This window comes from Myxine glutinosa, chromosome 10, assembly GCF_964187855.1.
Source record: "Myxine glutinosa chromosome 10, kmMyxGlut1.1, whole genome shotgun sequence".
NCBI classification, from domain to species: domain Eukaryota; kingdom Metazoa; phylum Chordata; class Myxini; order Myxiniformes; family Myxinidae; genus Myxine; species Myxine glutinosa.
This window is the reverse complement of record NC_136270.1, coordinates 120,399,643-120,422,242: the sequence shown is the minus strand read 5'-3', so window position 1 is coordinate 120,422,242 and position 22,600 is coordinate 120,399,643. Positions and strand designations below refer to the sequence as shown.

Sequence of the window (22,600 nt, the reverse complement as noted above, 5' to 3'; positions counted from 1 at the left end):
CCAACCACAACAACTACACAACAACTACAACTACAACAACTTAATATACTACACACGGATAAGCAAAGACCTGAATGGTAATTCACATACATTCACATAAATATGTAACACTCCCCCCCTTCAAGAAAGAAAGTTTGAACCCAGCGAAAACTTTCTTTGCCGGCCAATTTGGAGAAACAAACCAGATAACTCAACCCCCCCACATTATCAGTTCCCCCCGGGCACAGTTATCACTTAAAAATAAAGCAACCAAAATTTCCCCACAACCCCTCCAGATTACTCCCTCTGGACTAAGCACCAGCAACGACATTGTCCCTGCTAAATCAAACTCCATCTCATGACCCTCTGACTTTGACCGTCAGTTTCTTGTGAATGAAGGTTAAGGGGTTGATCAAAGATCCAAAGTTAAGCAACTCGATAGCACTTTTTCCGGGAGGCCAAGCCGAGTATTCACTACATAGATGCCTTTAGGAACGTGAAGTTCACGGTTAGTCCGTGCAGGAAAGTTCTCTACAGGGGCGCCTTTAGGAACGGCGTTCACGGTTAATCCGTGTAGGAATCTTGGCTCGGCGGCTCCGCCGCCTTCAGTGCTTCAACTTCTCAGAACTTCCCTAATAATTATGGTGGGACCGCTTGTCCCTGTAGTCCCATGAATAGCGGTCTCCTTCTCGGCCACTACTTGGACAATCCTTCCTTCGGGAGCTGCCGTAACTCAGGGAGCCTCCATAATAATATTGATTGCGGCCACCACCAACACTACCGCCCAGTTGTCCTCTCCTGTAGACTTCTCGACGCCTACGAAATGCCTTCCCTACTGTTATGGTCCGACCCTCCAAATCCTTGCCATTCCAATTCTTCTCTGCCTCTCTGGCGTCTTCTGTGCTTGCAAACGTGACAAAGCCGAACCCTCTTGACTGTTGCGTTTCCCAGTCTCTTACCAACCGCACTTCCACCAGCGGCCCATATCTGTTGAAGACAGAGGTCAGAACTTCTTCCTCTGTTTCGAAGTTCAGTCCCCCTACAAATAACTTGGCACTTTTGTCGCCATCCCGAGCTGGTGTGGTGTTATTAACGCACAGGTTGTAAACCTGGTGCGTTATAGCGTTTGCCTGGGAATTTCTGTCTCTCCAAAATTGAAGCTCCAACAGTGTAGACGTTTCTGTCGCTCAGATGTGTAGACAGTTTCTGTCGCTCAGATGTGTAAACATGACGTCATCAAATCTATATTTAGGCTAACCATGGGCTACCCCTTTGGCTGGTACGCGGCCGCTCGCTAGTACATAATATAGGATATATTTGTTATATGTTATGTTATAGGATATATAGGATATATGTTATATGATATAGGATATATATAGGATAGGTTATAGGATATATATGTTATAGGATAGGAATATAGGACCCAAATGACCCAGAGGACCCAAATGACCCAGAGGACCCAAATGACCCAGAGGACCCAAATGACCCAGAGGACCCAAATGACCCAAATGACCCAAATGACCCAGAGGACCCAAATGACCCAGAGGACCCAAATGACCCAGAGGACCCAAATGACCCAGAGGACCCAAATGACCCAGAGGACCCAAATGACCCAGAGGACCCAAATGACCCAGAGGACCCAAATGACCCAGAGGACCCAAATGACCCAGAGGACCCAAATGACCCAGAGGACCCAAATGACCCAGAGGACCCAGAGGACCCAAATGACCCAGAGGACCCAAATGACCCAGAGGACCCAAATGACCCAGAGGACCCAAATGACCCAGAGGACCCAAATGACCCAGAGGACCCAAATGACCCAGAGGACCCAAATGACCCAGAGGACCCAAATGACCCAGAGGACCCAAATGACCCAGAGGACCCAAATGACCCAGAGGACCCAAATGACCCAGAGGACCCAAATGACCCAGAGGACCCAAATGACCCAAATGACCCAGAGGACCCAAATGACCCAGAATTTCTGTCTCTCCAAAAGTGAAGCTCCAACAGTGTAGACGTTTCTGTCGCTCAGATGTGTAGACAGTTTCTGTCGCTCAGATGTGTAAACATGACGTCATCAAATCTATATTTAGGCTAACCATGGGCTACCCCTTTGGCTGGTACGCTCGCTAGTACATAATATAGGATATATTTGTTATATGTTATGTTATAGGATATATAGGATATATGTTATATGATATAGGATATATATAGGATAGGTTATAGGATATATATGTTATAGGATAGGAATATAGGACCCAAATGACCCAGAGGACCCAAATGACCCAGAGGACCCAAATGACCCAGAGGACCCAAATGACCCAGAGGACCCAAATGACCCAGAGGACCCAAATGACCCAAATGACCCAAATGACCCAGAGGACCCAAATGACCCAAATGACCCAAATGACCCAGAGGACCCAAATGACCCAGAGGACCCAAATGACCCAGAGGACCCAAATGACCCAGAGGACCCAAATGACCCAAATGACCCAGAGGACCCAAATGACCCAGAGGACCCAAATGACCCAGAGGACCCAAATGACCCAGAGGACCCAAATGACCCAAATGACCCAAATGACCCAGAGGACCCAAATGACCCAGAGGACCCAAATGACCCAGAGGACCCAAATGACCCAGAGGACCCAAATGACCCAGAGGACCCAAATGACCCAGAGGACCCAAATGACCCAGAGGACCCAAATGACCCAGAGGACCCAAATGACCCAGAGGACCCAAATGACCCAAATGACCCAGAGGACCCAAATGACCCAGAATTTCTGTCTCTCCAAAAGTGAAGCTCCAACAGTGTAGACGTTTCTGTCGCTCAGATGTGTAGACAGTTTCTGTCGCTCAGATGTGTAAACATGACGTCATCAAATCTATATTTAGGCTAACCATGGGCTACCTCTTTGGCTGGTACGCGGCCGCTCGCTAGTACATAATATAGGATATATTTGTTATATGTTATGTTATAGGATATATAGGATATATGTTATATGATATAGGATATATATAGGATAGGTTATAGGATATATATGTTATAGGATAGGAATTTTGTACATTTAATAAATTTTTAAGATTACAAAACTATTTGTTTTGTATTTATGGATGTTTAAATCAAAAGAAAAGTACATAATGTGAATACTAGTAGCAATTTTACAAAAACCATGGCATAATTTCAAATCTTGACCCGAGATGATAATTATGCGACATCATAATTTCCATGTGCCAACCTGGGCGGAATCCAAGTGGATTCACTTGTTTTCCCTGCTGGGCTCTTTACCAACCCTCAGGTTACCATAAACTTGACCCCCGGCCAAATCATTCCCGATAACCACAGATACACCCTCTACAGGAAGCGTGGCTTGTAAACCGACGGTGACCGGTCCTGACACCAAATCGGACTCCAAATGGATGACATGAAGGGGAGCACTAACACCGCCCCCGATCCCCTGTAAACGAACACTATCCCCCGTTGCCGTCTCCTCGGACCATGGCAAAATGCCTTCAAGCATTAAAGATTGATGGGCCCCTGTATCCCTCAATATCCTAACCGGTTTCCGGTTAGTCGAGGCTCCATCCCGTGACACAAACCCCTCTGAAATAAATGGTTGGTAACCCTTTTGATGGCGATTTCTCACAATGGCCATTGCATTTGGAGTCGTAATAGTCGGACTCCGCTCTGGGTCTTCCCTTTTCCGGAGTTAACATTGGGACATCAAGTGTCCAGTTTTATGGCAAAAAGCACAAGTAGGCCCGGGGGAGAACCTCGGGGTCGGCCTTGAGCCCCCCGAAAAATAAGTTTGTCTTGGGTCCGTAGCCCTCTGATTTCTAACAGTTGGGGTATCATAGTTGTCCCCATAATCATCTCGAGGTCGCCGCCATGTATTGTCGTTCTCCGCACCTGCTGTTCCCCACCTCCCCTGCGGAGATCTAGGCGAGGAGTTAGGTTCGTGGACCCCTATTCGGTGGGTTAAGGCATAATCATCTGCCATGGGGGCTGCGTCCCACAACTTTGGTACTTTCTTTTCCTGCAGGTACACTTTGATGTCCTCGTGGACACACTGCTGAAATTCCTCCACCAGGATCAAGTCACGCAATGTTTCGAAGTCTTTCCCGACTCCTTTTGACTCACACCACCGATCAAACATGTTTTCTTTCACTCTGGCAAACTCCACATGGGTCTCACTCTCCCTCTTCCTGGCATTCCTGAAGTTTTGCCTGTAAGCTTCCAGAACCAACTCATAGGCTTTGAGGATGTGCTTCTTCAGTACCTCATAATCTGCACATTGGTCCATTGGTAGCGCCGAATAAATCTCTTGAGCTTTTCCCACCAGCACACTTTGCACGAGTATGGTCCAGGGCTCCTCCGGCCAGTTTAATTGTCGAGCCACTTTCTCAAAGTGTGGAAAAAATCTCGCGACTTCCTTTTCACTGAACGGTGGAACCAGCCTCACATGTCTGCCCACATCCCAGGTTTTCTGGTAAGGTGTCGACCCCGTCAGCAAGGGTGGTGCCTCTCCCCGTTCTCTCATTAACTCCAGCTCCTTGAATTTAATTTCTTGCTGAAGCTCCATGTCACGTTCCTTTAATTTCCTTTCCGCTTTTCTCTCCTCTGCTTCGAGTTCCCTTGTTTTCATCCTTTCTAACCTTTCCTGGAGTTCTCTCCTTTCTTCTTCTGCTTGTTTCTCTTCTCTCCTCTCTTCTGCTTTCCTTTCTTCTTCTTTTAACCTTTCCTGGAGTTCTTGTTCCACTCTCCTTTCCTCTGCTTGTTTCTCTTCTCTCCTCTCTTCTGCTTTCCTTTCTTCTTCTTTGATCCGTTCCTGGCTCCGTAATTGCAACTCCAGTTTCCGGAGCTCAACGTCTTCTGGTTCTTCGGGTAGCCACTCCCAGGCTAACTCGTCCCATGTTCCTAATCCCACCATAGATTGTATCACCGTGGCCTGCAACTCTGCCTTCCTCAAATTAGTTCGGACCTCCAAGTTAAAATGTTTGGCCAATTTCAAGAGGTCCGACTTTAGCAACGCTCGGAACTGTGCCTCACTCGGGGTTACCCCAAAGTTCTGTGCCACAAACGCCATGGTGTCTATCGTTAACACCTGTTAACCTTCACCCAAGACTTTACCCCAATTTCTCAAAAAAATTTACCAATTAATAATTAATTAATAAATTTTAATTAATAAAATATTATTATTTTATTATCTATCTATAATTCCAGTAATCTCTGTGTGTATGTTTGTATGTTTGTATGTTTGTCTGTGACCGCTGTTTCTCGACAACTACCGGTCCGATATACTTTAAACTTGCCAGGTATATTGCTGGGGACCCGAGGATGTGCCTTTTCAAGGTTTCATATTAATCGGACAAGTAGTTACCGAGCTATGTCCAAAAAACGATTCAACCAATCAGAGAGCAGCGAGCTATCACGTGTGCCGAACGTGGCGAACAGACTCTGCCTCGGACGGCACATTTGAGAGCGTATTCATTTATTTCACGTTGGAAAACTATGTTGCCGTTAAACTATGTTTTAAAACTAATTAAAACTAATTTGCGATTCATTCGCTTTCCTGCGCGTTTGTGCACGCGATGGCGATTTCTTTACCAAACTCCGCAAGCCGTTCGCTTTGGACCAAACCATTTCATGTAAATAGAGGGGGGGGGGGGGGATTGTCACCGTACTCGCAAGCCGTTCGCTTTGGACCAAACCATTTCATGTAAATAGAGGGGGGGGATTGTCACCGTACTCGCAAGCCGTTCGCTTTGGACCAAACCATTTCATGTAAATAGAGGGGGGGGATATAATTTTAGATATATATATAGTACGGGCATGCCCTAGTGTTATACAATTTTAGATCCCGGACGTAGACCCAATTGCGAAACCGCAAATCGTAATTTGGACGAGCCCCCAATTCTGTTACGTGGTCCCCTCGGTGAATACCTGGTCTCGGTGACCCCCGGACCGGGAGAGGAACTTCGCCAGAAAGCTGTATTATATATGCGCTTTCGCCACGCAATCCATATGAAGTTCACCCAAGAGACAACTGATGTTCAAGGATATATTTCCAATGGTAATGATACCATACAATTTCAATGACACAACCACGGAGATTTTCCCCGAGCAATCAACAATACACAACCATCAACAATTCTTAATCCACAATCAATTCCCTATGATTAAGATGGCCATCTTATATATGTGTGTCCCGGTGAGTACTCACAACCCCCTTTTGGTCTCGGTCCCGCACAATGTCTCTGGGCCCCTCCTGACCAAGATGATGGTCGGCGTAGCCGCACTCGGGCGGTTGAACGAACCCCGGGTGGACGTGTTTCCACCGGGCAGGTATCGTACCGCTACCAGGCACCCCGGCTGCAGCCCCTCGTGGCCACGCGAAGCGGGTACGGGAAAGCAAGCCAAACCCCACGCCGCTTGCAAGGCGTGTTAGGCCCCCAACGGGCGACCCGTACGCGTCTGTTTTGACGGTGTCGCGAACGGCGCCAAAACGCTGGGTCGGTGCACGGCCACACGACAGTTTGACGTCCACCGGGCAGGTATCCGTCCCGGTAACTCCTCTCGCCAGACCGGCTGCGGAACGCCGCTTTTCCACGCAGCGCAAGGTCGACCCCACCTTTCGTCGGAGCGGGGCGAGGAAGAATAATAATCGTCCCTTTTCTTCCTCGTGTCTTTTCTTCTTCCGTTTCCGGTCACTTCCGTTTCCGGCCACTGTTTCAGAAGGGCTCCTGACCGGGACGGATACCTGCCCGGTGGACGTCAAACTGTCGTGTGGCCGTGCACCGACCCAGCGTTTTGGCGCCGTTCGCGACACCGTCAAAACAGACGCGTACGGGTCGCCCGTTGGGGGCCTAACACGCCTTGCAAGCGGCGTGGGGTTTGGCTTGCTTTCCCGTACCCGCTTCGCGTGGCCACGAGGGGCTGCAGCCGGGGTGCCTGGTAGCGGTACGATACCTGCCCGGTGGAAACACGTCCACCCGGGGTTCGTTCAACCGCCCGAGTGCGGCTACGCCGACCATCATCTTGGTCAGGAGGGGCCCAGAGACATTGTGCGGGACCGAGACCAAAAGGGGGTTGTGAGTACTCACCGGGACACACATATATAAGATGGCCATCTTAATCATAGGGAATTGATTGTGGATTAAGAATTGTTGATGGTTGTGTATTGTTGATTGCTCGGGGAAAATCTCCGTGGTTGTGTCATTGAAATTGTATGGTATCATTACCATTGGAAATATATCCTTGAACATCAGTTGTCTCTTGGGTGAACTTCATATGGATTGCGTGGCGAAAGCGCATATATAATACAGCTTTCTGGCGAAGTTCCTCTCCCGGTCCGGGGGTCACCGAGACCAGGTATTCACCGAGGGGACCACGTAACAATATCATTTGGCCAAATGTCTCAATGGTGAAAATTTACTTTAAAAATAAATTAATAAATTCTCATATCCGGATCCAGATTTGGATCTTCACCAAAATCTAATTAATTTGTCCTTGTAACACACCCAATGTGTCCATAAAATTTCGTCTGAACCCGTCCTAACCTTTTGAGATATCCTCTGATCAAGTGTTTTACTTGATTGATTGTAATGCAAAATAAATTTGGCTGATACATTTTCAAATTGCAGTTTAATGGGTGTTTGCATGTTTTGGATGGTCTTGACCTCTTGAGGAATCTAAAAGGTCTAAAGGGATCTCAAGTGTCTAAATGGGTCTAAACTAAAGGGTCAAGGGATCTAAGTGGTCAAAAGTGTCTAAGGGGGTCTGAAAGTTTATAAAATGTCCCAAAGTGTCTAAAAGGTTAAAATGGTCTACGAGGTTGAAAGGGTCTAAAGGTCTATACTCTAAAGGGTATGTTCCAACAGTAGCTACAGGTCTAAAGTGTCTAACAGGATCTATAGGATCTACATATTGGCACACCTTTCTTGAAAATGCAGTTGTGTTTGAAATAATAAAAATATTATTAATAGTGTCGTGGGACTCCGGTTAACACCAGAAGGTCGCGTATAGGCCTGAACAGATTTATTCGGAGGCAACAACCAAACACGGATTTTACTATGTCGCACGGGAGGAAGAAGGAAAATGGAAGCTGCACAAAAAGCTTACCTTGTGCGCCGACTGCAGCTTCGGTCCTGCAAGGAAATTAATTCAACCGGGCACAGGTTTAACAGGGGATGGAAAATAATACAAGGGTTTATTGCAAAGAAAATCGGGACAGGGAAAAGCACGCGCCGGTAATAGATATCCTAATCGGGACGTCCCCACACACAGATTACAGAAACAAGACACAGGAAGATGAATTAATAAAAAGAAAAACGTCCGTTCTGTAATTGTAAAATGTTCTGCGGATGCGGCCTTATCTCGTCTGTCGTCTTGCGTCCCCAAGCTCCGCCGCACACCACGAGGCCCCTCGCTCCAGCACCACAGCACCGCGAAGGCCCGAGCCAACGCCCACTCTGTTCGCACACGAGGCCCCAAAGCAGGAAAAGCACCGCGCGTCCAACGCAGGCTAGCGGCTCCAAGCGAGGTCGATCTTCACACACGATCGGCCGGCCACGTCCCAGTCAGCTCTCCCGAAGCAAACGTGCAAGAAGGAAGCGAACTCCACTCGGGCTATGACTCAACTCAACTCGGGCTGCGCAAGACGAAGAAGAGCTCCAATAGCGAGCTGCACATAACAAGAACCGAATGTGCTCTCTCTAGAGTCTAGACCAACTCACTCTCTCTAATGGCGTTCGGCGCTCTCTTAAATAACCTTGGCGGTGGTGACGTCAGCCTTGGCACGCTACCAACCAGCGACTTCCACCGAACCTTCCAGCTTCGCGCCTCTCGCACTCGTTGGCTGGAGGTTCGCGCCCAGCGCGCCGACCAATCACAGGACTGTAGCGTGGCGATAGCTCGTAGCATGTAGCGTGGTGATAGCACGTAGCGTGTAGATAGCGCGTGGCACTCGATATGGTTAGGCCTGTCGGAGGTGTAATTGGCGGCGGCCATCATCGGCGGTGCCCCGGCCTGGTTTATTTGCCTGTTCCTTCCGAAGTCACTGTCAGGGAAGGGATTTATTTAATGTTGCACTAAGGAGATCCCAACTAAGTGTCTACAGGTGTGCATTGCCATACGGGACAAAGGTCTGGCTGACCAGGTGAGACATACAGGGGCGTTATTCTTTAATCCCTAACTATTTATCACATGAACATCCTGGTATGTTCACAAGTATACTCTTACCTGACAAAACGCCTACACATGAAACTTATTACAGGTCAGATTCCTTACCGCGACAGACAAAGCACGTTACCTACACAGATCTATCTGGCTCTACATATCACTACCCCCACCTACATAACAATAGGATCATAATTACAATGAAGTTCTTCAATATCCGAGAACTAAGAGGCTGCTGCTATAGAACTGTTCCAAAGGTAACTTTATCAAAATTTCTTAAAATATCCTGCAAATGTATGTAGGATAGAGATTGTGAAAGATGCCTGTGCTGGTTTTACCTTCAATGTCATTGATGAAATGACTTTTCTGTAAAATTGCAGGATTGCAATATCTTTCAAAACGTGTAGAATGTACCAATGCCATGGTAGATAAAACTGGAAATATAGATTGTTATATTGGAAGTTGGAGTGAAGGGGTATTTTAAGGACCATACATTATTACTTAGAATGTTTGAATCTAAGGGGAAATTGGACTTTTTTTTGTGCTATCTATCAAACCTTCCATGTGCAGCTCGACTGAACTTTGACAAAATGCTGCACCGTTACCCCTTGCTCAGTGTCTGGGTGATGTATTTGTATTCCTGGCAGGTTGTTGACTCCTCGAAGACATCATGTAAAAGTATTTCCCAAGTCACCTCAATTATTGGATTGATACTTTGTGTACTGGGATTTGTGCTTTATGGTGTTTGCGCCTTTGTGAGAGAAGACAAACAAGAGTAAGCAATTTTTACATTCACTTGTGTAGATTATTATTATTATTATTAGCCTTATTATTATTATTGTTATCATTGGCATTATTACCTCCAAAGTGGGCGGAGGTTATGTTTCCACCACTGTCTGTTTGTTTGTCTATGAGCACGATATCTCAAAAAGTTATGGACTGATTTGGATGAAACTTGGTAGACAGGTTGGGTGCGTAACAAGGACAAATTGATTCGATTTTGGGATCCAGATATGGCCTATCAGTGTGATACAAAAGGTAAACTGTTCAACCTGGTGGGAATATGCGCTAAATTGAGTGCCATTCTCGTTATTATTACAGTATTATCTATATAATAATAGCGTAAGGACTCGACTTTGTTATCCCTTTTACACTGCACCCAGTGACCCGATGCCCACGGCACTCATGGATTTACGATCTACGAACCGCGCTCTTTGTTTATCACGTACAGCCATACTCGAAAAATCTGAATTAGCCGACGTTGGGGCCCAAAAGCATCCGATTAACTACCGATACGACGCCATCTTACGACGCCATCGTATTGGTGTCTGCTGGGCGAAGGCGAAGCGAGCCGTCCGCTGATTGGACAGTCGAGTGGTGTGAACATGGGTGGTGTGAACCAAATGGTCTTTTTATTCCCTTGAACATTTTAAATTAGGATATATAAGGAAACGTCTTTATCGTCATTTTAATAAAGTTAAATGGAGTGACGTTGCGATACTCGGGGTGCGTTGCATAAATCCTCGTAACTCAGAGAGGTGTAGCAGGTGGCGAGACGTAAGGAAGCTTAAAGATAACGAGCTGAAACAGACGAACGATATGTCAATCCCTTTCTACACCGAATGGCAATAAAAGTATGAGAGCGGGAAAGCATGGCCTGAGCACTTCGAGCAGAGAGGACTGATTGGACTTAACTTAAAGAGAAAAAATTGGAGCTTAACGGAAGAAGAAGATCCCATGAGCGCTCCCCTATGCCATCCATAATGGTACACTCTATCCATACACCACATCCTCCCTTCCGTGGATGTTCCACGGGTTTCACGTCTTTATCGTCATTTTAATAAAGTTAAATGGAGTGACGTTGCGATACTCGGGGTGCGTTGCATAAATCCTCGTAACTCAGAGAGGTGTAGCAGGTGGCGAGACGTAAGGAAGCTTAAAGATAACGAGCTGAAAACAGACGAACGATATGTCAATCTCTTTCTACACCGAACGGAAATAAAAGTATGAGAGCGGGAAGGCATGGCCTGAGCACTTCGAGCAGAGAGGACTGATTGGACTTAACTTGAAGAGAAAAAATTGGAGCTTAATGGAAGAAGAAGATCCCATGAGCGCTCCCCTTCCCCTATGCCATCCATAATGGTACACTCTATTCATACACCACATCCTCCCTTCCGTGGATGTTCCACGGGTTTCGGCTAGTAATAATAATAATAATGATTATTATTATTATTATTATGATTATTATTATTGCTGCATATACCTCGATCACCAGGAAATGCCTGTCACACATTAACCTGTCTGTGGTACACAAAACAGTTCTAGTGGTAGGTAGGAACAATTTAAAATTTTAAAAGGCTATTCTGGTTAAACAGTTCCACATGCATAGGCCCAACCCATTAGGCATGGGCTTAGCAGAGCAACAGCCCCTTATTTCCTTGTAAAATTGTACTGCTGTCAATACCAGGAAGATAATTAAATTCTCAATTTTATAGACCAGTCCACCCTGGAGAGGGATCATCCACAGACACGTGTTTCCAATTTGTTGGACCTTGTCAGTGTGAGGCACAAGCTCTGCTAAGCTCATGCCTAATAGGTGGAGACTATCCAACTGTTTAGCCAGAAGAGCCTTTTTTAAATTAAAATTGTTCCTGACACGGATTGGACAACACAACTCAAGTGCCGTTTAATATGGAAAATTAGAGTAAAACCTAGCCAGCAACACAGGAATGATAACTAGAATGGTAGGGTAGAGCACATATCTCCGCCAGGCTGACCTGTTGACTAACGCTGATTTTCTTGAACCCAGATTTAGCGCGACCCCGCTTTTTTTGCGATGACATTTTATGGACCTCAACGATCGCGTTATAACGGGGCCACTGTATATACCACCATATATATATATCACCGACTCCGATATCATGTAGCAAGATGCGTTTTACCTGAAAAAAGGGTGGGGGGGGGGGGGGGGACAATAAAAAAACTAACACCAGAAAAAGAATCCCAGCCTCGCTTAAATAAATGCATACATACACTTAGTTATAAAATCGCAAGATATGGTAAATTTTGTCAGATTTCACTCCAGATTTGGAGATTATTTATCCTACAGCATCTAAGACTCATATCCGATTCCAGATTTTGATGATATGGTTCAATTATGCAATGATAATTGATCGTGTTTCCAAGGCAAGGCACGTTTGAGTAGGCTGAAACCAAATGGCGGCTTGAGAACCCAGCGAGGTTCAGTGGGCTAACCAAGACATCGGTTTTTTGTTTTTTTATGGGCACCTTGTTAATCATCTTCAAAAAGGGTGTTAAAACATACCCAAACGCCCAGTTTTCATCCGTACAATCTGTTGGAGGTCAATGTGTATGCATGAAAAGTTTGGGGCCGCTAGGTTTCATGGTTTTGGAGTTATGGAGGAGACTGCCTTTTATTATTATTATTATAGATATCCACATATGGATTTATTTGGTTTGCAGTGGAACAAAACAGAAAAAGCTGAAAAAAACACAAAATCTTACCCTATTCCACACAGAAATCCTAAAATGGGCCAGAAAATATTATTGGCACCTTCTAGAAGTTGTTAGAAATAATTATATTTCAAGCAAGTGATTCTCCTTTACTTTGGAATTGAACTCACCTGTGGTCATAGTGCCTGAAATATAAAAATCACTCATTCAACCAGTTTGAATAGAGAAAAGGAGTCATTCTGCTGTTTTATGTCACTCTGTGTACTGCAATGAGCATGGAGAAAAGAAAGAAAACCACAGAATTGTCTGAGAATGTCAAACGATGCGACTCATTGGGACTGACACAATCTGTCAATTTTCCAACCCGGATCTCAGTCAATGGAGTATCTTCTCTTCTGGACTTGGTTATGACTAACTTCCCTGCAAATGACTGCTGCTCTTCTTCTGCTCCAATCGGTTCTTCTGATCATGTGCTTGTTAAAGTGGACATCTCTCTGGCCATTCTCAGAGAGCCTCCTCAGTGCCGACGGGTCTAGCATTTCACTCAGGCCGACTGGCACGGTCTTCAAGCAACCATCAATCATCTGGACTGGTCTCTGATCTCCACTGCCTCTGACATCAATTCTTCCTGGGAATTCTTCCAAAGCAAACTGCTCTCTCTCATGCACAGATTTATCCCATCTCGTCTTCAGTTGTCTTACCCTTCCTCCCGTCCATGGCACACTGAATCGTGTGGTGAGGCAGTTGCCCTGAAACAACTTGCCTTTGCCTCTTGGAAGGCAAATCCAACTGAAGGCAATCTCAGTTCCTTCCACCAAGCTCGAAACAAGTGTGTGTCTACCCTCAGGAGCGCCAGGAAGCACGATCTCTCCACACTCACGATTGAACTCTCAAACCTGTCTCCTTCCTCCAAATCCTGGTGGCGTCTGGTCAAATCCGTTTCTGGTGTTTGTTCCCCCTCCATCCCCTCCCTTACCTCAAATGGCTACACAGTTGACACCGCACATGACAAAGATGAATGCCTCAACTCTGTGTTTGCCTCAAAATCTTGTGTCCCAAACCCATCTCTCTCTGTTCCCACCTTTCCCAGTCGAACCCAACTGCTCCTGGACTCTGTGTCCTTCTCTCCTGACAAGGTGGAGAAGTTTTTATCAAACCTCGACTCTGATTCTGCAACTGGACCAGACGGCATCAGCCCACGGGTCCTAAAATCCTGCTCTGCCGCTCTATCTCACCCTCTCTCTGTTCTTTTCACCTCTCTCTTTTGCTCAAGGTCATCTGCCAGCATCTTGGAAATCAGCAAACATTACCGCTTTACACAAAAAAGGTGCAAAAACAGATCCTTGCAACGACAGACCAATCAGCCTGCTTCCAATTATCAGCAAAGTCATGGAATCCATCATTGCTTTGGATATCAAATCCTTCCTCTTCTCCAATGGCTTGATCTCTGATCATCAATTTGGATTCAGACCAGGTCATTCTACTCTGGACATGTTGCTTCTGCTGTCTCAAGAATGGATGGAGGTCCTCAATGCCAAACAGGAAATCAGAGCTGTCTCACTTGACATATTACGTGCCTTCGATACGGTCTGGCACCCAGCTCTGCTCACCAAACTCTCCTCCTATGGTATCCATGGAAATCTCCACTCATGGCTTCCGGACTTCCTCTCTGGTCGTAGGCAACGTGTGGTCCTGAATCCTGAATCCTGAATGGATTTCTCTCATCTCCCCTCCCTGCTCTGGCTGGAGTTCCCCAAGGTAGTGTTCTGGGCCCTGTGCTATTTATGGTCTTCATCAATGATCTCTCCGACTCTCTGGAAAATCCTCTCTATCTCTTTGCTGATGACTCCACTATCTGCCGCTCCATTCCTCATCCCTCAGATCGGCAATCTGCAGCCTCCTCACTCTCTGCAGACCTGGACAAAATCACAGACTGGTCAAACAAGTGGAACATGTCTTTCAATCCTGACAAATCTCACACTCTTACAATGTCTCTCCGAAAGGACCGACTGGAAAACCCTCCCATCTACTTTCTCAACAATCCTCTCCAAGTTGTTCTGTCGCTCAAGCTTTTGGGTCTCACTATCTGCCATGATCTTTCTTGGGAACACCACATTTCCAAGCTGGCCTCCAAAGCCAGTCGCCGACTGGGCATCCTCTGTCGTGCGAAGTCCTTCCTTGGCACACCTGAGCTCCTCACCACATACAAGGCTTTCATCCGCAGCTCAATGGAATACTGTTCCCCCCTCTGGGCTGGTGCGCCTGCCTCACACCTAGCTCGGATTCACGCTGTTGAGGCCAAATCTTTCAGAATCATTGGAATCTCCTGTGATGAAGTTAACTCCGGAGGCCTTTCACTCACTCACCGCAGGCAGATTGGTGGTCTTTCTGTCTTCTACCGACTCCTCTCTGGCCTTGCTCCCCCAGCTCTCTCTGTGCTCTGTCCCCCCAATATTCCTTCAGGTCGCACAAGATCTGCCTGCAAACCTCTTATGGTTAAACTGCCAAAATCAAGACTTTCTGCTCACCTTCACTCTTTCATTCCCCTTTTATCCCACCTCTGGAACAAACTCCCCCACTCCCTTCGATCCCACTCCTCCCTCCAGGTCTTTAAAACAGCTGTTCACCACCATCTCTTATCTTCCCCCATCCAAAACCTTGATCTTTTCTACCCCCGCTAATTCACCCCAGAGTCCTTGCAGTGTTCATATGTTTTATACCTCTCCCACCTCCCCCCAAGTCCTCCCGATGTCTCTGCTCTCAAATGTTGTGTTTGTGTTCTTCCCCCTCTCTCCCCATCTTGTCTGCCGCTCCCCTTGTTTTTTGTGTTTTGTGTCGGTTTGACGTTTTGTGTGATTAATGTTAACTCTTTCACGAGCCTCGATCTTGTATACAAAAACAAAACAAAAAAAAACAAAAAAAAAAAACACAAGATTGTAGCCAAGTATGGACAATCTCAATGCTACAATTCCATCTCGAGAGACCTTGATGTTCCTGTGTCCACTGTACGCAATGTTATCAGGAAGTTTAAGGTCCATGGCACTGAAGCCAACCTCTGTGGACATGGCCGCTTGATCGAAGATTGCAGCGAAGGATTGTTTGAATGGTGGAGAAAGCACCTCGATCAACTGCCAAACAGATTCAAGCTGACCTTCAGACATAATATAAGGTACGACAGTTTCAACTCACACCATCCGTCGCCAACTCAATGAAAAGAGGTTCTCTGGTAGGAGACCCAGGAGGGCCCTACTGCTGAGAAAGCCCAACTAGATTTGCCAAAACACAGCTGAACAAGCCAAAATCCTTCTGGGAGAATGTCCTGTGGGCATATGAGACCAAATTAGAGCTTTTTGGTAAAGCACATCATCTCAATATTTACAGAAAACAAAAGGAAGCCTTCAAAGAAAAGAACACCTTCCCTACAGTCAAACATGGAGGAGGTTCAGTGATGTTTAGGGGTTGCTGTGCTGCCTCTGGCACTGGGTATCTTGAATGTGTGCATGGCATCATGAAATCAGGAGATTACCAAGGCATTTTGGAGCGCAATGTTCAACCCAGTGTCAGAAAGCTTATTTGTTAACACAGGTTTATCGGACAACTTCTCATGATTGACATTGGGCTCTAAAATGTTGACATTGGGCCTTGCACTTGGCTACAAAAACCCATTCCACCAGGGTGGAGCTGTCAACATGAACACGAACAGTAGTTATATGTAAGTTACCTGGTGCCCCTTTTCCATTCCACTTAATTATACAGGATGTTTGTGAAAAAACATTATTTTGAAGAAGTTGGTTAACTTTCAGAAGTTTGATGGTATTCATCGTTTTGCAATTTTCTTTCAGCTCAACAATCAATCGCATGAGCCTGCTATTCATTGGGCTCATTTTGATCTCCGTTACCTGGTGGGAGAACTTCTGGCCAAACAAGAACTCTGGCTCTGATTGCGAAGAAAACATCAATTCTGTCACTCTCAACACCGCAAACGTTTTTGGAAGCCTCATCCGTATTGTGGTTCCAGTAATCGTAGTTTGCTCTGTCGTAGGTGAGTCCTTGCCAGTCTCTTCTGCAATAGTATGTGTAAAACAACCCATTGAAAGCCTTTTTTTAGAAAACCCCATATGAAACCTTTTTGTTGTAGAAATGGGATGCTCATGAAGCAGCCTCCGTTTATATTTCTAGCCCCAACTGCTGCTTTCATAGGGGGATTGGGGTCATGCGTCTGTGCAGGACCATGAGGATGGCGGTAAACTCAGTTGAAGGCAGGAATTCGGGATGCCACTGACCAGCTCGCCTGCGGTACTCTTCATGATACCTAGAGTACCGTGTGAACTTTAAAGTCCACCAAAGAATGCTTGCAGACATGACGCCCAGTTTAACATCCATCTGAGGAACACATTGATGAGTCGCCCTTCCTCGAAACACCAGGATGACATTATATAGCTTGGAGGAGAGTGTGCATCGCTCTCGTCATGGGTGGAGATCGCTACTTAAAAGTGGAGCTGACATTACAAGTGCAAATTGTGAGCCAGTAGTGATGACCGGGCAAGTCTTGCCCCTCTGCAAGTTGTTGATTCCAGATGCTCTCTGCTGCGGTGCATTCTGGGTATTTAATCCGACCGCCTCTGCCAAGTTTCTTTGAAATAATCTACCATATAAAAAACAATGTCAGTTGGTGTGTTTGTACAGATGTCTGTCCCCCTTCATAAGGACGATTTGATTTCGGTTTTAAAGTCGGATTTGAGTCTTAAGCCTGATGTGTAGACTCATTTGAGCACCTTACATACATACATAGCAAGTTCAGACAGCTCGGATCCGTCAGTCTGTGGGGAACGGGATAAGCATAGAATGCTTCAGGGACGTCGGGTGTGTTCCATTATGAAGCAGCTTGTAGAGCGCTCGCCAAGTGGCTTGAGGCCTCAAGCAAACACGCCATTGAAACGGTTGATAAGGAACGGCTTGCTTGGCAAGTGATGGTTAACTTACTACCTCCACCACTGAAGGGGGATGGATGTTATGTTTGCACCCCTGTTTGTCTGTCTGTTTGTGAATAGGATGTCTCAAAAAATTGTGGACTGATTCAGACAAACCTTGGTGGATAGGTTGGGTGTGCTGTGTGAAAAGGAAGAACTGATTCAGTTTTAGGCAAGATTCGGATCTGGATCTGAGAATTTTAAATTCATTTTTCACCATTGAGTGATAGGGCCAAAAATGATATATATTTTATTTTTATATATAGACACGTTAGCTTGGCTTAGAGTCCCTGCATAGAGAAGTTTCTGGAAGTTTGTCCCATCTCCACACAGGATCTCTGGAGCTCAGCTGCAGTGACCATCGGGTTCTTGGTCACCTCTCTTACCAAGGCCCTTCTCCCCCGATTGCTCAGTTTGGCTGGGCGGCCAGCTCCAGGAAGAGTCCTGGTTGTTCCAAACTTCTTCCATTTAAGAATTATGGAGGCCACTGCGCTCTTAGGAACCTTCAATACAGCAGAGATTTTTTGTAGGCTTCCCCAAATCTGTGCCTCGACACAATCCTGTCTCTGAGCTCTGCAGGCAGTTCCTTCGACCTCATGGCTTGGTTTTTGCTCTGATATGCATTGTCAGCTGTGAGACCTTATATAGACAGGTGTGTGCCTTTCCAAATCATGTACAATCAATTGCATTTACCACAGGTGGACTCCAATCAAGGTGTAGAAACATCTCAAAGATGATCAAGGGAAATGGGAGGCACCTGAGCTAAAATTCAAGTGTCATAGCAAAGGGTCTGAATACTTATGTCAATGTGATATTTTAGTTTTTTTTTTTAAATAGATTTGCAAAACTTTCTAAAATCCTGTTTTCTCTTTGTCATTATGGGGTATTGAGTGTGGATTGATGAGGGAAAAAATGAATTTAAACGATTTCAGCATAATGCTGCAACATAACAAAATGTGAAAAAAGTGAAGGGGTCTGAATACTTTCTGAATGCACTGTGTGTGTATATATAAATATTTCAAAAAGTTGTGGATGAGTTGGTTACACGACAAAACGAAGCTGATTAAATTTTGGTTCATGTCCGAATCCAGATCTGGCCTATTTATCAGTGGGATACAAAATGTAACCTGTTAGCCTGGTGGAGGTATGTATGCTCTCTACCGAGTGTCGTTATCGTTGGTAATGGAACACACCCCTGGGTTGGTTTTCAACCAAAGAACACACCCCTGGGTTGGTACTTGCTGTGGGAATGCCTGGGCATCCCAAGACCTTGAACTAATATTGTCCAAATACCTTGTACACTATATGATCAATATCTTTCTCATGATCATGTCTTACGTTCACTCCACCAATTCGTGATTGAATAGATTGACAATGGTAAGTCAGGGGTTGTGAAACTGAATGTAACAAAGACATTTTGCTGTCAAACGATGCACCATGGGCATGGAGATTAAAAATAATTTCATAGTTTCTCTTTTTCCTGTATATTTTTATATATTTGCTTCTCATATTGAAGCTACACGTATATTACTATTAGCCCTGCTATATCTGATACGGCTGTACCTGTACTTATGTTTGATACAGCTGTACCTGTACGTATGTCTGATACTACTGTACCTGTAAATATGTTTGATGCAGCTGTACTTGTACGTATGTCTGATACGAAAAACATTTTCCAGAAGAGTAATTATGTCTCTTCTATTGTAATTGTAGACGGTGACTTGCAAAGGGCGGTGTACGGAAGCGTTAAAAAAACAACAACAATATTTACAAAGTGCAGGGAGGTGAAATTTGCTGCACATGATATGCAACGCAGGCAGAGTAAAACGAGTGTTCATTTCCATCCGCAGGATGTCTAATAAATAAAGAAGATCAAAGCAGCACTCCTGACACTAGGCCGAGGCTTCAGACTTTGGCACACTCACGAGGCTGCACCGTCTAATAAACTGTCCCAACCCGTCGTTTTTGACAGGCGTTTTACTAGTTTAATATAATGCCTTTCATGGAAATCCTTGAATAAACAGTTTGTTTTCAGGACATACCTGCACCTCTATTGAGCATTTTTGATAAAGATCACCTGCTTTTATTTCCTAGGTTGGGAAGCAGAGAAGAATCATTGGTCTTGGTCAGTTTTGTGGATCATCTCTTCTCACCCGAGTGAATATGCAGCACCTGCCGTAGGCCTCATGGCTTGCCAGGCTTGCATGGGAACTCTTTGCCACTGGTTGGGAAACGCGGCTTGCAAGATCTGCCGTCAGCGCTCTTGCTTCTCACTGCCACTGACTCTTACACTTCCAGTTACGGGTGTCAGTTTGTGGTTCATGGCTTCCCATGCTTCTGGCAGCAACATATGGAACATCAATGAGTGGTGGAAGAAAGGATTCTTCGCACGGAACATGACGTGAGTCCAGATTATCGTGATTCACATTTTGAATCTGCATAACCAATTAACAAAGAAAACAAACAAAAGGACCGAATCGGCACAAAATATAATGATAAAGTTCACACATTGATTGGTTCTTTAAGAGTGCAAGATTTTGATAAACTGTGCAATCCATTTGCAGTCGTTTTTTTACCTGCGACATGGTGCACATCTACAAGAGCTCAGAATGGTTGTGGTTGTTGCTCTTGTTGTGGCTCTTGGAGGTCGATTTGTGCACTCATTGGTTGGACAGCTGCAGACCCCACCCACATTTTTCACTTGACTCCACCCACCATGGCACCCAGACATCTTGGGATATTGCCAAACGGTCTCTTATTGCACTGCGTTCAATAAATTGTGCAACTTTACCATTTCCCAAGGATCATTCAATTACACCAAAATTGACAGCAAACGCACAAGAAAAGCAGATGTTTCAAACACGTTTTCTTAACTTTTTCAAAGGATTTTTTTTTAAAGTAAATGGAAGAAGGTAGACAAGACGTAAAAAAAAAAAACCGTATGAACCAAGCAAATCAAAAGGACACAAAGAGGTTGTTTTGTATACTGAATCGAGGCTCGTGAAAGAGCTAACATTTACTTCACAAACAAATCAACCAGACAAACAAAATACCCAAAAAGAGGGAGCGGAAGACAAGATGGGGAGAGAAGGGGAAGCACACAAACACAACATCCGAGAGCAGGGAGATGTGTGGAAGGGAGAGGGCCCGGGGGGAGGAGGCATGGGAAGGGGAGGGGGGGGGGGAGGGAAAAGTATAAAACACAAGGACACCCCGGGGGGAGGAGGCATGGGAGGGGGGGGGGGGGGAGAAGTATAAAACACAAGGACACCAAGGACTTCCTGGACAGAAGTTGGTATTTCAAAAAAGTGGAATTGGGGTGAAATTAGCGGGGGTAGAAAAGATCAAGGTTTTGGATGGGGGAAGATAAGAGATGGTGGTGAACAGCTGTTTTAAAGACTTGGAGGGTGGAGTGGGATTGAAGAGAGTGAGGGAGTTTGTTCCAGAGGTGGGAGAAAAGAGGAGTGAAGGTGAGCAGAGAGTCTTGATTTTGGCAGTTTAACCATAAGAGGGTTGCAGGCAGATCTTGTGCGACCTGTAGGAATATTTGCGGGACAGAGCCCAGAGAGAGCTGGGGGGGCAAGGCCAGAGAGGAGTCGGTAGAAGACGGAAAGACCACCAACCTGCCTGTGGTGAGTGAGTGAGAGGCCCTTGGAGTTAGCTTCATCGCGGGAGATTCCAATGATTCTGAATGCTTTGGTTTCAACAGCGTGAAGGCGAGCTAGGTGTGAGGCAGGAGCACCAGCCCAGAGGGGAGAGCAGTATTCCATTGAGCTGCGGATGAAAGCCTTGTATGTGGTGAGGAGCTCAGGTGTGCCAAGGAAGGACTTCGCACGACGGAGGATGCCCAGTCGGCGACTGGCTTTGGAGGCCAGATTTGAAATGTGGTTTTCCCAGGAAAGATCATGGCAGATAGTGAGACCCAAAAGGTTGAGTGACAGAACTTCTTGGAGAGGATTATTCAGAAAGTTGATGGGAGGGTTGTCCAGTCGGCCTTTTCGGAGAGACATCGTAAGAGTGTGAGATTTGTCAGGATTGAAAGACATGTTCCACTTGTATGCCCAGTCTGTGATTTTGTCAAGGTCTGCAGAGAGTGAGGAGGCTGCAGACTGCCGATCTGAGGGATGAAGAATGGAGCGACAGAGAGTAGAGTCGTCAGCAAAGAGATAGAGAGGATTTTCAAAAGAGTCAGAGAGATCATTGATGAAGACCAGAAAAAGCACAGGGCCCAGAACACTGCCTTGGGGAACTCCAGCCTGAACAGGAAGAGGAGATGAGAGAAACCCATTCAGGGCCACACGTTGACTACGACTAGAGAGGAAGTCCGCCAGCCATGCGTGGAGATTTCCATGGATACCAAAAGAGGAGAGTTTGGTGAGAGCAGTGGGACCTTATATGCAACCTTGTATACAATGCTGAGAAACAACCCTCAAATCCTAACCCAGTGGGCACCACGGATCACACATATACAACAAGATCGGAATGCAGGTGAGACTTCCCTTTCGTTTGAGATGTGCAGGGTGGACACAGGACTCGATGTAGCCCACTTTGGAAAGAATGTATGAGACGAGAGCCAATGATGAAGTCAGTCCAGAGACGAAGTAAAACTGCCATGAGCATGAGCAGCGCCATCGACGAGTAGCACCCAGGATTCAGAAATCCAAACAGAGCGCAATGGCAATCAGTCACGAGAATGGCCAGTGATGATCAGCTCCTCAACCAGGCCTTGTGTCCCCTTTGTCCTTTTCAAATGAGGCTTCCTGGTCTACACTTCTCTTCAGACCATCCTTTCCTCCTCCAAGCGAGGTGGCTGCTTCCCCTTTCCAAAGACACATGGTGATCCTAGTTTGGATAAATTCCACAAGAAGAAAACGACAATCAATATCTCCTCCGTGTACAACTTATCATCCTTTTACACTCTTTTCTGATCTCTCTCGACTTCTTCCTCCTGGGCGGAGTTCTCCTCTGGCCATAATGCCCACGGGGTGGCCCCAATGAAAAA

At 45.8% G+C, this 22,600-nt stretch overlaps 1 protein-coding gene across 1 annotated transcript in view; it reads left to right on the top strand.

Moving 5' to 3' along the window:
• The window catches only part of LOC144893969 (uncharacterized), a 78,580-nt gene that overhangs the window by 12,223 nt on the left and 43,757 nt on the right, over positions 1-22,600 (top strand). Inside the window, exons 5-7 of the mRNA XM_078785229.1 lie at positions 9,802-9,929; positions 16,471-16,670; positions 19,693-19,999. Of these exons, the coding sequence (XP_078641355.1) occupies positions 9,802-9,929; positions 16,471-16,670; positions 19,693-19,999 (635 nt within the window). The remainder of the gene's footprint in view (positions 1-9,801; positions 9,930-16,470; positions 16,671-19,692; positions 20,000-22,600) is intronic.